The sequence below is a fragment of the Suncus etruscus genome, chromosome X (assembly GCF_024139225.1).
Source record: "Suncus etruscus isolate mSunEtr1 chromosome X, mSunEtr1.pri.cur, whole genome shotgun sequence".
NCBI classification, from domain to species: Eukaryota; Metazoa; Chordata; class Mammalia; order Eulipotyphla; family Soricidae; genus Suncus; species Suncus etruscus.
This window is the reverse complement of record NC_064868.1, coordinates 49,731,821-49,747,231: the sequence shown is the minus strand read 5'-3', so window position 1 is coordinate 49,747,231 and position 15,411 is coordinate 49,731,821. Positions and strand designations below refer to the sequence as shown.

The window sequence follows — 15,411 nt, the reverse complement described above, 5'->3', positions numbered from 1 at the left end:
CAGAGTCAAGCAGTCTCAGGTGCACTAGTGAAGACTGAAAACAAAGGACAGTACTAAATATCCAAACCAAAGTCAACAACACTATCAAGATATCCAAACTCTACCTAACTTTAAATGGGCCTGTTATATTCGCAGGCTGTGGGGAAGGAGTGGTGGTATGGTATGAACAGTCATATGAACATTAAGTAGAAATAAAAAAATACAAAAAATGTAAAGAGAAAAAAACCAGCAGGTTCAGTACTGTTCTGCCATATTACCTGGGAATTAGGGTCATAATAGAGGCCAGTTTGGGGATCATAGTAGTAGCCCGATGTTTCGTCATACTGATAGGTAGAGACATCAGGAACAGCTGGGGGAAGAAACGGGGGGAGTCACATTCCTCTGCTTTAGGAAGATATTCCCCAATCCCTAGCATCCTATAGACCCGGGCCACTCACGGTACTGGCTGTAGGACTCCTGTGCATTGGGACTGCTGGCTGGTGGCAGGGTTGAACTGGAATGGGCTGGGTTCTGGAGTTCAGATTTGAGCACAGCGGGTGACATGATGGTGTATGACTGATCACAGGGCCAGACAGGAAAAAGGACTCAGTATCATCCAAGGCACCTCATGCTCCCCAGTAGGTCCCCTTTAGTATCCTTACCTGGCTGTTCGCAGCAGCACCCTGTGTGCTGCTGGCATCAGTCGACTGTTGGTAGATGCCAGGGGCACCACTAGGCTGGGCACGGGAGAAAGCTTGCAGTGACACAGTGTCAGCTCCCAATTCAAGGGAAGTGTCTGAACCTGTTATAAGGGATGGGATGGGCCATAATGGGAAATGTGGGGGGGAGAACAAGTGGCCTGTGAGTGACAGGCCTAGACCCAATGCCTGCTGATCTACCAGGAGGGGTCAGGGAGATATAGGGGCTCACCTGCTCCTCCTGAGTCCCCTTTGGTTCCAGACATGCCAGGGCCCTTGCTGCCCTTGAGATAGCCATGGGCATAGAGGGACGACTCTGTGCCCTGGCTACCACCATAGCCCTCGTCCTGCTGGTAGTAGCTGTAGTCGACGGAAGGTTCCTCGGAGGTGGCCCAGGCACCCTCCCCACCCTGGGAGGCCTAAGGGGGCAGGTGGAATGAACTCATTAGCAGAAGAGGGAGAACACAGTACTGGGAACTCCTAAGAAGCCCCAGCCCTCTGCTGAGGGTATTGTATCTATCAGACAGAAAACATGCAGCCCAATTATAGCAGAGCGGGGCAGAACACACATGCACACCAAAATGCTCCAAGAGTATGTGTATAGTATATGTATATAGTATATACTATAGTGTATAGTTATGTGGCAGTATGAGTGTGAGTGCTAAAGGGGAGACTCGGGAAGAGGCCATCCTCTCTTTCTGTGTCTCTCCTCTGATATCTTTCCATTCAGTCACAGGATCCCATTTAATATAGTTATGAGACCAAAGCAGCCACCAGGGTGTCAAAAACAAAAGCCTAGGAGGAGGCAACTGGTTAGGAACTGCAATAAGGAGAGGTCCCTTAAGCTGAGGTAGCAAGCATGAGAAGGGGCTTGAGGTTCACAGAAGAACTATAACAGTAAGACAGTCCTCCTGTTTGCAGAGAGGGCATAAGAAGGTGAGGCAGTTCAGGTACAGGAATGCTGGGGGCAGAGGAGTCTTTGAGTACCTGTGAGATGGCCCATTGGGCCGCAGCAATGGCAGTACTGGCCACAGAGGCAGCATTGATGCGACTGCCTTCGTTGGAGGCCATGTCCCTGGGGAGGATGTCAGAGACTGGGAGTGAGATGAGAGGCCCCAAGCAGGGGGGCAGGCTAGGCGGGGACACCCGAGGAGCCCTGACCTCTTAGAGCCCTTGGCAAACTCAACGTTGATGGTCTTGCCGTCAATGGTGAGAGGCGGATGCAGGGCCTGTAGAATCTGCAGCAGTTGGGCTGCCTCCTGGGAGAGATGGGGGAGCAGAAGGGTCAGGCCCGGGGAGGTCCCCGGCTCCATTGCCCCATTTCCAGGCTTGGGCCGCGTGGGAGGACTTGGGTCAGAGTGAGCCCTCCACCTCCTCACCCCGGGGGCCGGGACCCCAGCTGCCCGGCCCCCCCCTGTGCCGCCCTCACCACGATGGTGGAGAGCTGGATGAAGGCAAAGCCACGATTCAGCTGTGTCTGTTTGTCTTTGATAACCCGAACATTGGAGGAAGACAGCACTGCGTAGGGTGCCAGAGCCCCCAGGATGGAGTCCATGGTGCTGTGTGGGTTCAGGTTGCGCAGTATGATGGCTGTGTGAAGGAACCCAATGTTATGATGACATTCTGATCCCCCCCCTCCCCAAATACTGATTTTTTTATCTTTTTTTTTTATCTTTTGTCTCTAGCCTGATATCTCATTCTACTGCTTCCTTTTATCAATTCCCCCCAGGCCAAACCCTGCTTCTCAGTCTGTTTCAGCTCAGTTGCTCATCCATTGAGAATCATTCCAACAGGCCTTGACTCAAGTCGAACTTGGTGATGCTTTTCTCCTGTGCTCCTTCTCACAGCATATTATCCCTCCACAAGGTGGAGACTTGTAGGAGGACTAAGTCCTGGTCACCACCAACTCTTTTTTTTGGCCAGTGTGGGAGGGGTATTCTGGGGGCTTACTCCTTGGCTCTGCATCCAGGGCCACTCCTGGAGACACTCTGGGGACCATCTGTAGGGCTGGATCGAACCCAGTCAGACACACTGAAGGTAAGGACCTTAGCCCCCTGTACTACTGTCATTAAAGCCCAGCCTAGACACCCTAGGGTAGAGAAAGGAGGAACAAATGACTCACTGTCATTGGCATTTTCTGAGCTTGCCTCTGAGCCCTGGGACAGAGCCTGGGATGCCATCACTCCCTGGGCCTGGTAGGGCTGAGGCAGAGGAAGTAGACCCTGGCTCAGTTCCCTTCCACCCAGCGGTAGTGTCTGCTGATCCATCCTTGTACCCAGTGGCAGCTTCTGCTCTGCCTCTGTGAGAAGATAGGCTGATGACAAAGCGGCAGGGACTGGGGGACAGGTCACCCTCCTCCATGAGCACTACCCCTCTACTTTTTCCTTCCTCCCTCTGACATCCCAGGTAGGGGAGCAGGGAACTCCTCACCTGATTTGGGCACTCCACATTTGAAGCACTTCTCCCGGCGTTTAAAGTTCTGGACTCCACACTGTGAGGCACAGGCCAAGCCATCAGTTAAGGGGAATTTCTACCGTACTCTCTAAAGTTTGATCTTGGAGATCCTCTGAAAACCCCACAAGGGGTAGGGCAGGAAGATCTTTGGACCATTAGGGATAGCAGGGGGCTCTGGCAGTCATTCAGTCTGGCAGAGCTTCCTTTTACAGGGGCTCAACATTATCCTCAGTGCCATTCCCTCAGCTTAAAAACCAACAACACATTTATCTCTTTATAAGAATCAAATTACTAACACCCAAGAATGGTCCCCTTGTATTCTTTTTTGGAGGAGGGTTTGGGCCACAGCTGGTGGCTCCTGGCTCTACACTCAGAAATTATTCCTGACAGGCCTGAGGGACCATGTGGAATGCTGGGGATTGAACCTGGGTAGGCCACATGCAAGGCAAAGCCAGCCAGCTAGCCTTCCTTCCAGCCTTTTCTTTTCTTTTCTTTTCTTTTCTTTTCTTTTCTTTTCTTTGGGTCCTCCCTCCCTCCCTCCCTCCCTCCCTCCCTCCCTCCCTCCCTCCCTCCCTCCCTCCCTCCCTCCCTCCCTCCTTCCTTCCTTCCTTCCTTCCTTCCTTCCTTCCTTCCTTCCTTCCTTCCTTCCTTCCTTCCTTCCTTCCTTCCTTCCTTCCTTCCTTCCTTCGTCACACCTAGCAGCACTCAGGGGTTACTCCTGACTCTATGCTCAGAAATCACTCCTGGCAGGCTCGGGAGACCATCTGGGATGCCAGGATTTGAACCACTGTCCTGCATGCAAGGCAAACACCTTACCACCATGTTATCTCTCCAGCCCCCCATTGTTTTCTTTTTTTCTTTTTTTTTACACCCACACCCCCATTGTTTTCTTTAGCAAATTTCTTTTCCTAAGCTAGCCTCCTCAGTATTTTAACATTTCTATTAAAAAACAGCAACCTCTGTCTTGTAAATTGCCCACCTTTCTTTTATCTCAAGGACGAAGATTTCCTTGAGAAATCTGCCTTCATTAATTCCCACTTCTGGAGACACCTTCTCCTTCTGCGGCATCTGCCTCAACCTCAGAACATTGCTTCTGTGTCAAGTCCAACCTACACACTTGTGGCCCACACCCAAAGACCAAATAATAGGGAGCTGACTGTAGCAGAGGGCAGGCCTGTCCATGTGGGATAGTAACCAACAGAGGCTTGAGGAAAATAATGGACCAAGAGGAGGTACAGCTTTCTCAGTTGGGCAAAGTCAAATGTTTGATCTGGAAGGTCCAACAGTTTGGTTTGGTTTGGCCGGGAAGTTAGTGTTACCAAAGGGTATAAGAGATTTTCTGAGGTTGGTAAGAAGAAAAGACAAAAGCTGAGGCTGGAGAACAAAAATGCAGCTATATATAGTCTTGAACTGACAAGCTGAGACATAAGAGAGGTGGTGGTGATGGTAGTGTTTAAGTAGAAAAGGAGTAAAGCAGTTGGAAGTACTTTAGAAGAACTTTAGAGGAATGCATCAGATTGAGATGTTGGACAAAGCAGCAGCAAACAAGTCAACATGCAAGAGGGGTAGCTGAAAAATACCTGGTGGGGGAGCGTGTTTGAGCAGTGAGAATGAGGGGGCAGCATTTATGGGATGGAAGCACAGAACTTGATGACTAAGAGGAGGCAAGATACAGGAGTTGAAGGAGGTAGAGAAGTAGTTCAGTGGCGTGGGTATATGCCTCACTGTGGGCTCTTGCACTTGGTGTGAGTACCACAAAACAAACAAACAAACAAAAAAAAACAATTGGAAGAAAAAAAGAAAAAATGTTTTGAGGATCATGTGAAAACACAAGAAATGGAATGCCGTAGTCAGTCTGACTTACTTCAGACACAGCCTATCTGCCCTCTGATTTACTGTAACAAGCATACACATCATCTGTTCCTGGGGAGGAACCATTCTTCCTCTCCTTAAGCAATCAATCCTCCACCTAAGGGTCAACTGCCAATAGGCTTACGGCTACGGAGGTGTGAGTGATCTCATGGATCTGATCCTAGGGCGGAAGTCAACTGTAACCTAGATTAGGAACAAGACATAATAACTGAAGGTCATGGCTCCACCCTCATGATCCCACCTCTGTACTTTTCTCATCTAAGGGAATAACTGCAAAAACTTATACCCTTATCTTCTGGCGGACTTGCATTGGTTAGAGCACCATTCAATAATAGCAGACACTTAAATTTTGCTGACTGGGGGCTGAAGTTCAAGCTGTTAATCTCTACACAGAGCTTTCTTTAGTTGAACCATACCCCACAGAGCATAGGGGCTTCTCCTGGCAGGATGCCTAGAGCCTTGCAGTGCCGAGGATAAAATCCAGGCTCCTGTGTGCCAACCATACACTTAAAGTTCTTTGAGCTATCTCCCTGGCCCTAATATATACAGTTTAATCCTCCTAACCACTTTTGGGGGTGTCAGACATGGGGGCAAGAGAGGCAAAGAGAGGTTAAGAACATAGACCCAGCTCTCTATACTCTGTTCATCACAGCACTACTTATAATAGCCAGAATATGGAAGCAACCCAGGTGCCCAACAACAGATGAGTGGCTTAAGAAACTGTGTTATATTGACACAATGGAATACTATGTAGCTGTTAAAAATGGTCATGAAATTTGTTTATACATGGACATGGAAAGTATTATGCTGAGTGAAATGAGTCAAAAAAAGAGGGATAAACATAGAATAGTATCACTCATCTGTGGGATATAAGGAAAATAAAAGAGTGTTGGGATGATGTCCACAGACAATATATATGAGGAATAAGAGGACTAGTCCATGATAGGAAGCCTACCACAAAGAGCAGAGAGTGCAGTTAGAGTAGAGAAGGGTCTGATATGAAAGGGATATTCGTGGTACCTCTTCATTAGCAGCAGTACAAACCACATTGTCAAAAAGAAAAGAGACTGAAGTAAAATGCCTAACTCAGAGGCAAGCGGGAATGGCCGGTGGAAGGGAAGAGGGCATCATGGAGGATGAGAGGAAAACTGTTGATGTTGGTGGCGGGAAATGCCCACTGGTAAAGGTTGTTACACATTCTCAATCATGAACTGTTGTATTATGAACATTGTAACCATGGTGTTTAAACCAAAAATATAAATAAAACAAAAATAAAACCTAGACCCAAGAATCATAATAGGCAGATCTGGACATACTCTATTCTCACTGCAGCTTAGCTCTGAAAGTCAGTGTGTACACCATGCCATATCACTAGCTTATAGACATTATCTGCTGAAAAGTCAGCTAGGACTTCAGAAAAGAAAAAGGGCCCACTTAGAAGTAAAGACCAGTTCCATCTGGGAGATGAGATGGTGCTACCACTACAGCTGCTGTCTATCCATGGCAACCTCCACCCACCAACCCTGTACCTTATTACACAGCCAGTCCTCATTGATCTTGGGCTTGGGGTCACTGTAGTGCATGGACACTTTCTGGCCCAGGATGTTGAGGGAATGCTGCAGGAAAAAGCAGACAGCAGTGAGGTCCGGGCAGCAGTGCCCCTCGCACCGTCTCAGCACAGGAGAAGAGAGTGAGCGAGCCCTTCAGCTGGATGGATGAGGGACAGGGAGTGGAGGGAGGCTGGAGAAAGGACAAGGGAAGAAGGAAGGGAAGGAGGGAGTAAAGAGGCGCCATAGCCCTCAGATGCAGCGGTTTGCTGCCTTTCCGGGCACGTGTGGCACAAATGCACGTGCACATGAGTGATCACACACCACCAGGCACAGAGTGCTCTGCTGGCCGATGCTTGCCGAACAGTAGGGAAAACCCCCTACTTGGACCTGCCACTGCCAGGCCACACCCAGGGCCAGCACTACTACAAAGGCTATACTTGGGAGTGAAGGGAGATAGGGAGGGGAGGAAAGGAGGGGAGGAAGAGAAAGAGAGAGCAGAGCGCACGAGCGCTAGTGCTGGAGAAGGGGAAAAAAGAAAGAGCCATATTTAAAAGATGGAAGTTCCTGCTTGTGAGGCTGTCTTGCATAGCTGGCTGGGTTCTGGGTCCATGGCACTAGCCTCTGGACCAGCAAAGCTGGCCTCAGAGCCACCCCTGCAGAACCCACTTTCACCACATCTGCCCATGCCCCACTCACTTCCTACATAGCAGGGAAATGGGCTGTGGGTAAGTTTGGACTTGGGTAAGAACAGATATTACCCAAAGAACACATCTTACCCAATTTTTCAGGCTAAGAACTTATCCTTGGGTGTTTAAAAGTTCCCAAGCGGGCCCAAAGAGATAGCACAGCGGTGTTTGCCTTGCAAGCAGCCGATCCAGGACCAAAGGTGGTTGGTTCGAATCCCAGTGTCTCATATGGTCCCCCGTGCCTGCCAGGAGCTATTTCTGAGCAAACAGCCAGGACTAACCCCTGAGCAATGCCGGGTGTGGCCCCCAAAACAACAAAAGAATAAAATAAAAGTTCCCAAGCTTCTGGTTTGGGATCCTGTGCTGGGCTGTGGGGACAAGCTCTCATTCCTCCTACCTGGCACTTCTCTCCAGGAAGCGGGGCTGCTCCAAGCAGAGCTGAAGGAACTATGACTCCTAAGAGGGAGGCTATTGAATTGAGTCCAGGGAATGAAACCACCACTTTTCACTAGTCCTTACTTAGATCAACTAAGCAGCACTGGCTTCTCATGTGGAAATTCAAGGGCCAAACTCACATACAAAGGAGGTGGGAAAACAGTTCTTAGGTGCTAGATACCAGAAAGTGCTTCATGTTCTCTCTCTGCCTATACCCAGACCAGGAAAGCCCTCTGACAAATGGGAGCTGAGGCGGGAGAACCCTCACTGGCACCCCTTTCCCTTGAAAGCTCAGCTGAAAAAAATGGAGAGGGCAAGCTAGTGCCTGATGGCAGCTTGAGGCCAGTGGTGAGTGTGGGTTCTGGACGGGAAGCCCAGTGGGTAGCAAGAAATGGGAAGAGGAGATAGTGAGGGTCAGGAAAGGGAGAGAGAGGGCATGGGGGAACAGGACACAGGGCCACAGGGCAAGGAACTGTGTCCATAAGAATCAGGCGATGGGGAGCGCTCGATTACAAAGTAGTATTTGTTTGGGGAGGGGGTTCAAGTGCGGCAAAGCAACCTGATTGGCTTCCATCCATCGTGTAGCGTCCTGCAAGTGACTAAACTCGACGAAGGCGAAGCCCCGGCTCTGACCTGGAGACAGCATTCAGATACAGACGCAGTGGGTTAGTCAACAGCTTTGGACACACGTTCCCGGGGGGGGCGGGACCCGAGGGGAGAGGTCGGGGCAAGAGGGAAGGGAGGAAAGAAGAAAAGGGAGAAAGGGAGAGGGAGAGAAAGAAAGAAAGAAAGAAAGAAAAATAATCAGAGAGAAAGACCAGGTGGCATGGGAGGCAAAAGAGATGGGAGGACAGGAAAGGAGGTGGGAGGAAAATAGAGCTGCAGAAGTGTGGGAGAAAAGGAGGAGAGACACATGCCAGCTGGCAAGAGAGAGAGAGGAGGAGGAGGGATCAGGCAGACCTGCTGGGCTAGCCTGGGGGAAGAGATGGAGGGAAGCAGCTAGGCAGAAAAGGGTACAAGTAGAGGTCTATCTTCAAAGAAGGGCAAATGTGCAGGCGGCTGGCACCAAAGGCCAGAATAAGTGAAGTAAAAAGGGTAGATGTGGGGGGAATGAACATGATGATCCAGCACAAGGCCAGAGGCATTTAGAAGGAGCCCTTTAATGGGTACTTAATCAAAAAAGCTAAAGAGAAGTTGGGGCCAAGCTGTTTTGTGAGGCTACAAGGGCTCAAAATCCATTAGAAACATGGAATTTAAATGTGAGCTAGGGATGAGATGTTCACTGTAGTCTTACTACAGGGTAGGAAATGGGTTCCTCAGTAGGGGTCACTGCAGAGCCAAGTTGGGGAATTTACTATTGCCCGTACATCTGGAATGTTCAACAACAGGATACTGGGAGCTGGGATGGGCCAGGAGATCCTACAGAATCACGAGCAGTTCCCTGAAAGCAGTGCCTAGGGGAGGCTGCACCTGAGACATCACTTGAGGATAGAGATCCATAATCTCTTTCAGTGTGTGTAGTTGGCTACAGTGAAGTTGTGCAAGTCATACATGTTCCCAAGAGCTCCGGGCCTGGCTGGGTCTGGGGAGAAGAATTTGGGACTTGGGGCTACATGAGGCAGAGAGATGCACACAAAGGGAGCTTTTAGCTGGGGTGATCTTTGGGCGGGGCATGCTTGATTTTCAAAAGAATAACCAGTAGGATGCATAGGAAGATGAAATTTGTGTATGTACGTGTGTAAGAGAGAGAGACACACACAGAGGGAGAGAGACAGAGAAATGGATGGAGATGAAGGTATAGGGAGGAAAGAGATTAAGAAATGGAGAGAAAAGCCCAGGCAGAGTGAGGCCCACTGTGCCTGCCTTAGGGAGTCTGGCCAGAGGTCCTGCAGAGACAACTTGGCCCCCACCCCCTGTAGCCTCAGGCCAGGAGCCTACAAAAGGGAGGGAACCAGAAATCCCACTTGCTCTTTAGGAACTACCCTTGGATGAGAACCATCCCCTGACACCCTTCTTGCGGGCGGGGCAGTGTCAGATTGGCTTTCAGAACAGGGACTGGTACCAGAAATGTGCTAGGGAGAGCTGGGAGAGGAAGGAGAAGGAAAGAGGGAAGGGAAGACATTGGGAGGTAGTTATCATCTCAGATATCATCTCAGGCCCTAGCCCTGCCCACAGGGAGAGCTCAGCTCAGCTCAGAGCTGCAGCCCCTCCCCAACAGCCCCAATGGCTGCAGCTGTGTGGAGTGTGGGGTGAGGGCAAGAAAAGAAAAGAGAACCTCCCCCGCAGCTGCCCATTCCCAGCTGTGACAGAGTCAGGGTGGGGATGGGGAGGGAGAGGCAGAGGCAGGAGGGAGACTCAGAGGCAGACTGGCCAGTGGAAGGAGGGGTACTGGAAACAAAAGCTCACCTGAGGATTTGTTCCGCATCAGCCGGACCTCCCGGGCTTGGACACCATGGGACTGAAGCTGGCCACGGATCTGTACAGGGAGACAGATTGGGGTGGACTCAGTGTAAGGGAGGCTGCTGGGAATTCAAGACTAGCTGGAGGCCTTCAAGGACCCAAAAGGGTCCTTAGTGAAAAATTATGATTCCTCTTCCTCTCTCAGGGATTTTTCCAGTGACCACAGCCCCAGATCCACAACCAGTTCCCAGGCTCACTTTTAGTCCTAGACCTGCAGAATGAGTCAAAGGAGAACAGGAACACAGCACAGAGTGAAGCATGGTAGTGTGATGACTGCCAGGGGCAGAGAAGAGTTAAGAAAGCAAGCAGGCCAGCAAATCCAAAACTGTGGGCAGGAAGGGACTTTGAGAAGAGAGAACAGGATGGGTGCACCCAGGAAAGCAAGGACAACTGAGATGCCATTCCTGCTGCTTGCTCACAAAGGGACCGCCTTCCAGCTTGCATCAAAAGAGACCCAGGAAACAAATACCCAACCAGGAAAAACTGAGCTTTGAAGAATGCTGTTCATGTGCCCTGGACAGCAAGGGGAGTAGTAACATGGAACAGAGACCAAAAAGTATGACTGAATGCTTTGAAAAACTTCCTACACATGGTAAGTGAGAGGGCCACAGCGAAGGCAATCTGGGATTTGACAAGCTGAGATAGCACATCTCACAAAGATGAGTATTTGAGAAAGTCAGGGCCTTGGAAAGTTTCTTCATTAAGATAAAAAAACAGTGAAAAATATTAAACACATACAGACACACAGAGCTCAGAAAGACAGGAAAGACAGAGAATTCTCAGGATTCTCAAGGATACTCAAAGAGGATCTGGGGCTAAAGAGCAAGAATGTAGGCTCTGAGGTTCACACCCCAATTATGCTCTGCTTCTCATGGGTTGTGAGACCTGACACAAGTTATTTTACTACAGGGTCCCAGTGATTCCAGTCAGCTACAGAACAGAAACACAAAGTATCACCCCCAAAAGGTATCTGTGAGATCAAACCAGAGTTAGTACAGAGTTTATGCTGTGAGAAACCCTAGAATGCCAGCAGGCAGTGACTGCTTGACTCAAGACAGGATGGTGGGCCAGCATTGAGCCACTCAGAGACACAGGTAGGGTTTCCTGTGACAAAACAGGCAGCACATAAGATTTCAGAGGAGAAGCAAGCAAATAATTCAGCCAGAACAAGAATCAGCAAAACTAGTGGGCTAGCTAATCTAGTGAACCTCTTGTTAGCAGTGTTTAAGGAAACAGGCGAAAAAGAGAAGATGGAAGGGATAAATATCATCAAAGAATACAAGGCTGTCAGCAGCAGCAACAAATATTAAAAAGAAACAAAAACCCCAAGGTTTTAAGGCCAGACCTGTAAGAACTGACATTGCTGATGGAGGGTGGAAGCGGGAAAGGAAGAGAAAGGTTGGGAGGAGGGGTGGATAAAAAAAAACACTGGTGAAGGACGTTATACATTCTAGGACTGAACCTCAATCATGAACAACTCTGTAACTGAAGAGAAAAACCAACTGTATTATGAGCAACCTTGTAAACCACTACATTAAAATAAAGTAATTTTTAAAAATTAAAAAAAATAGAAACCTCAAAAATCCTACACTGAACTTTCCCATCTCCAGGGCTACAGGGCTCCTAAGTCACCTATGCCACTAGCAATACCTAGCAATAAACACCTGACTGGCTGACCCTAGATCCATATGTGCAGAATGAATGAACGAGTAATGAAATGTGCACAAAGAATCTTCCACTATCCCCACACCCACCACCACCAAGGTCTCCTAAGCCAGCCTACTGAATACTCCTTTCCACACAAGGAGATGACAGGATCCACCCAGAGGATAAATCAGTGTTGGGGACAGGAGCCAGTATAAAGAATGGATGAAAGGTGCTGAGGTTGGGAGTGAGGGAGACCCAGCCTGGCCTCCTGCACTGCTGCCTGCCCGGGGCCATGGGGGGCACGTACGTCATCCTCAGTGGCTGCCTGTGGCAGCATCCTCAGCATGACGATGTTACTGGCCTTCTCCTCCTCCTCCTCCTCCTCCTCATCCTCCTCCTCCTCCCCTTGCTCGGTCCGATAGTCCTGGTCCCGATAGTCGCCGTCTCGGGGGAAGCCTGGTGGGCCGGTGGGGCTGTGCCTGTGCCGCCGCCGCCGCCTACGCTGAGTCTCGGAGCCCGGGGAGGCCTCGTAGGAATCCTGGCCGACAGAATGAGACGAGAGACACCAGACGGGCAGTCAGTCTGGGGTGGGCCTAGGGGCTGGCCGCTGGCTCTCTGAGGCAGGCAGGCTCTGAAAGCCAGGGCTGGGCGGGCTCCGGCTAAAGGCTCGGGGCAGGCAGGGTAGGGAGAGTTCTGGGGCTGCAATTCTTCAGGGGCTGGAAATTCTCCACAGGTCACTAGGAGAGACACATTGTGGGTGGTGGGTGGTATGGTAGTGGGGATGTGGGAGAGGAACTCCCACTGGCAGGTGACCAGACACTGCTTAACTCTCTTGGGGAAGAGATCATCTGGATTTGGTATCCTAAACCCTGGGCTGTTTCTCTTTTCTTCTCCCTTGCCAGCTGGCTCCACTACTAGGCACACGATTGTTCTTGAATCATATAAGGCTACATGTTGCTTACAATACCCAGGGTGAGCTTTGGCCCTGCAACCAAGTTGTGGATATCGGAACAGCTTATGATCTTAGCCAGAGCCAGTCAGATGAGCACACGAAGGTGTGAGGGCCATGGCTGACTTCCCTGTCCAACTCCTCTGTCTAGCCATCTTCAATCACCATCAGCTCCCTGCAGCAGAGTGTGGTCATAGGGTTCTCATGTATTGCCCAACTCATCCTTCAAGAACTAAAGCAGGCCAGGCATAGGTCTAGCCCCACTCCTGCCCTCAGGGTGAGGCAGTGCTTAACTCCCACTCATTCCAAGGGGTCTCCCCTGGGTCTACCATTTCTCTGAGGATTTCTAGACCCACCCTCTCAGGTAGGGGAGCTGTCTGATTGATTTGGGCCATGTCCTCAACAGCCCTCCTTTCCAACTAGAGGTCCACTATGGCAAAACTACTTCCCCTCAGAAGGGCTCCTAGATGGTGCACAGCATCATGCCTCCTTCATCCCTCAGGCTAAGGCTGACAGACCAGCAAGGAGCAAACTACTCTTGAACTCAAAGAAGAGGCCCAAAAGGCTCTTTTCCTTCTGTTGAGGGCCCTGCCACCACTAAGAATGCTCACAGAGCTTCTATGCACAGTGATATCCAGTTTTCCAGTTGCCTTCCCAACCTCAGAAGGAGGATGTCCAAGCAAGAGGGTCTGTAAGCGACCTGATTGGCTGGGAGTAGACAGTATAGGGGTTGTAGCAAATCATGGATCCTCCAACTGAACAACAGGAAAGAAAGGAGAGAAGTGGTGGCAAGGGCCTCTCAGAAGTAGAGTCAAGCATGTGGAAGTTGAGGAGCCCCAACTTGGGAGATGAGTTCCTCAGAGAAGGGAGTAGGGACAGACCATCCAGGTGCAGCAAAGCCATTGAGCACAATCGGAAGGCACAGGGCCAAGAGCTATCTGCATATGGTGCTCCAGTCAGACAGTGGCCCTACAAGAACCTCCCACGGAGGACTGACCCACCCCTCCACAGCCCTCACCTCTGTACTCTGCTCCTCAGAAGAGTCATCATAGTCGTGTTTGCTCTCCTGGCTACCATACTCTCGAGGGTATGATCGGTAGTCCATGTCCCGGTAGTCATGGTCTCGGCTACGGTTTTCCCCACCATCATCCTGTGAACGGTCAGTGGCTCCATAGCGACCTGTCCTGTCTCCACGACCACCTCTGGAGGGAAGAAGGAAGAGATTAAAGTGTGATCCTTTTGTAAAGGTGCAAGAGATGGAGTCTCTACACCCATGCACCAACTCAGTCCCACTTCTGGCCAAGGATCCTAAAGAATGATCTCTAGGGATGAGCTGGTTGCCACTTCTCAATCAACCCATAGCTCTCTAGTGTCTGTCAGTGTGCTTACACTCTCTGGCTTCCTGGCTCATCTCCTCACCTCCACACATACACCTTTCCCTAGGCTCATTCTCTATTAAAAATGAATGTGCTAGTCTGGAGAGATAGCACAGTGGTTGGGCATTTGCCTTGCATATGGCCAACCCAGGAGACGGCACTTAGATTCCCAGCATCCCATATGGGTCCCCTGAGCCTGCCAGGGGCAATTTCTGAGTGCAGAGCTAAGAGTAAGCCCTGAGTGCAGCTGGGTAAAAAAGTAATGTGCTGCAAGGCAAACAAAAGTAAAGGCAATATAGTTGGACAGCAGCATTTCCCTTCATTAGTTCATTCCATTTCAAGAGAAAACACCAATGAATACCAAAGGTCTACACGGTCTGCAGGATCCTGTGGGAGGAAATTCCTATGCCCTGGGCTCTGTCTCCCTCTGCCTCATTAGGAATTGTGTCACCCTGTCCTGATTCATGGTCACCTTGTTAGCACTGATGGCAGGGTTTTTGTTTTTTTCTTTTGGGTGGGGACACACCCTGTGGTGCTCAGGGGTTACTCCTAGCTCTATGTTCAGCAATCACTCCTGGCTGGCTCGCGGAGCCATATGGGATGCCAGGAATTGAACCCAGGTCAGGCGAATGCAAGGCAAATGCCCTACCTGCTGTACTATTGCTCCTGCCCTGATGGTGGTTTTGTTACTAATTTTCTACTGTGATAACTAGAACATCTATTTCCTCTCTTTTTCCCCAATCACATCTTTCTTTTTTATTTTTGGCACCACACTCTTCAGTTCTTCAGTGCTCAGTGTTTTCTACTGATTCTGTACTCAGAGACCACTCCTGGCAGTATTCAGGGGAACCTTATGAGGTGCCAGAAATCAAACCCAGTTGGCAACGTGCAAGGCAAATGCCCTATTAGCTGTAGTATTACTCCCCTCACATCTTTCTAAGTTAAAAAACGTTCAATAAAAACTATCTTGCTGGAACAAGAGTAAGAGTATAGTGGGTACGATGCTTGCCTTACACATGGTCAATCTTATATTCAACCCCTAGAACCCCATATTGCCCTCGCCCAGACCTTCCAGTAGTGATTTCTGAGCACAAAGCCAGGAATAAGACCCAGCATTACTGAGTGTAACCAAAACCAAGAACAAGACAAAAACTATCTTGCTTTGCATCAACAACTCACCTTAAAGTCTCTAGATTGTAATCTCTGAGAAGAGACCATATCCATTTGTTCCACTTCCCTACTTCTTAAACTTAAGTACTTAATACTTAAGTACTATACTTCAATATGACTAAAAGTTAATCTGTA

At 49.7% G+C, this 15,411-nt stretch overlaps 2 protein-coding genes across 7 annotated transcripts in view; one reads left to right on the top strand and one right to left on the bottom strand.

Moving 5' to 3' along the window:
- Positions 1 to 15,411, top strand: part of ELK1 (ETS transcription factor ELK1) — a 679,088-nt gene that overhangs the window by 556,665 nt on the left and 107,012 nt on the right. The gene's annotated exons all lie outside the window — the stretch shown is intronic.
- RBM10 (RNA binding motif protein 10) overlaps positions 1 to 15,411 on the bottom strand; it is a 37,239-nt gene that overhangs the window by 4,583 nt on the left and 17,245 nt on the right. For 2 of the 6 annotated variants that reach the window (XM_049767175.1, XM_049767176.1), the window contains exons 3-16: positions 13,749 to 13,932; positions 12,089 to 12,319; positions 10,081 to 10,150; positions 8,234 to 8,307; positions 6,533 to 6,619; positions 3,108 to 3,168; positions 2,800 to 2,976; positions 2,107 to 2,267; positions 1,839 to 1,936; positions 1,665 to 1,752; positions 910 to 1,096; positions 642 to 781; positions 438 to 555; positions 258 to 349 (exon numbers count right to left, since the gene is read on the bottom strand). In XM_049767175.1, coding sequence (XP_049623132.1) covers positions 258 to 349; positions 438 to 555; positions 642 to 781; positions 910 to 1,096; positions 1,665 to 1,752; positions 1,839 to 1,936; positions 2,107 to 2,267; positions 2,800 to 2,976; positions 3,108 to 3,168; positions 6,533 to 6,619; positions 8,234 to 8,307; positions 10,081 to 10,150; positions 12,089 to 12,319; positions 13,749 to 13,932 — 1,768 coding nt within the window. The remainder of the gene's footprint in view (positions 1 to 257; positions 350 to 437; positions 556 to 641; positions 782 to 909; positions 1,097 to 1,664; positions 1,753 to 1,838; positions 1,937 to 2,106; positions 2,268 to 2,799; positions 2,977 to 3,107; positions 3,169 to 6,532; positions 6,620 to 8,233; positions 8,308 to 10,080; positions 10,151 to 12,088; positions 12,320 to 13,748; positions 13,933 to 15,411) is intronic. The other 4 variants (XM_049767178.1, XM_049767177.1, XM_049767179.1 and 1 more) reach the window with 4 other exon arrangements.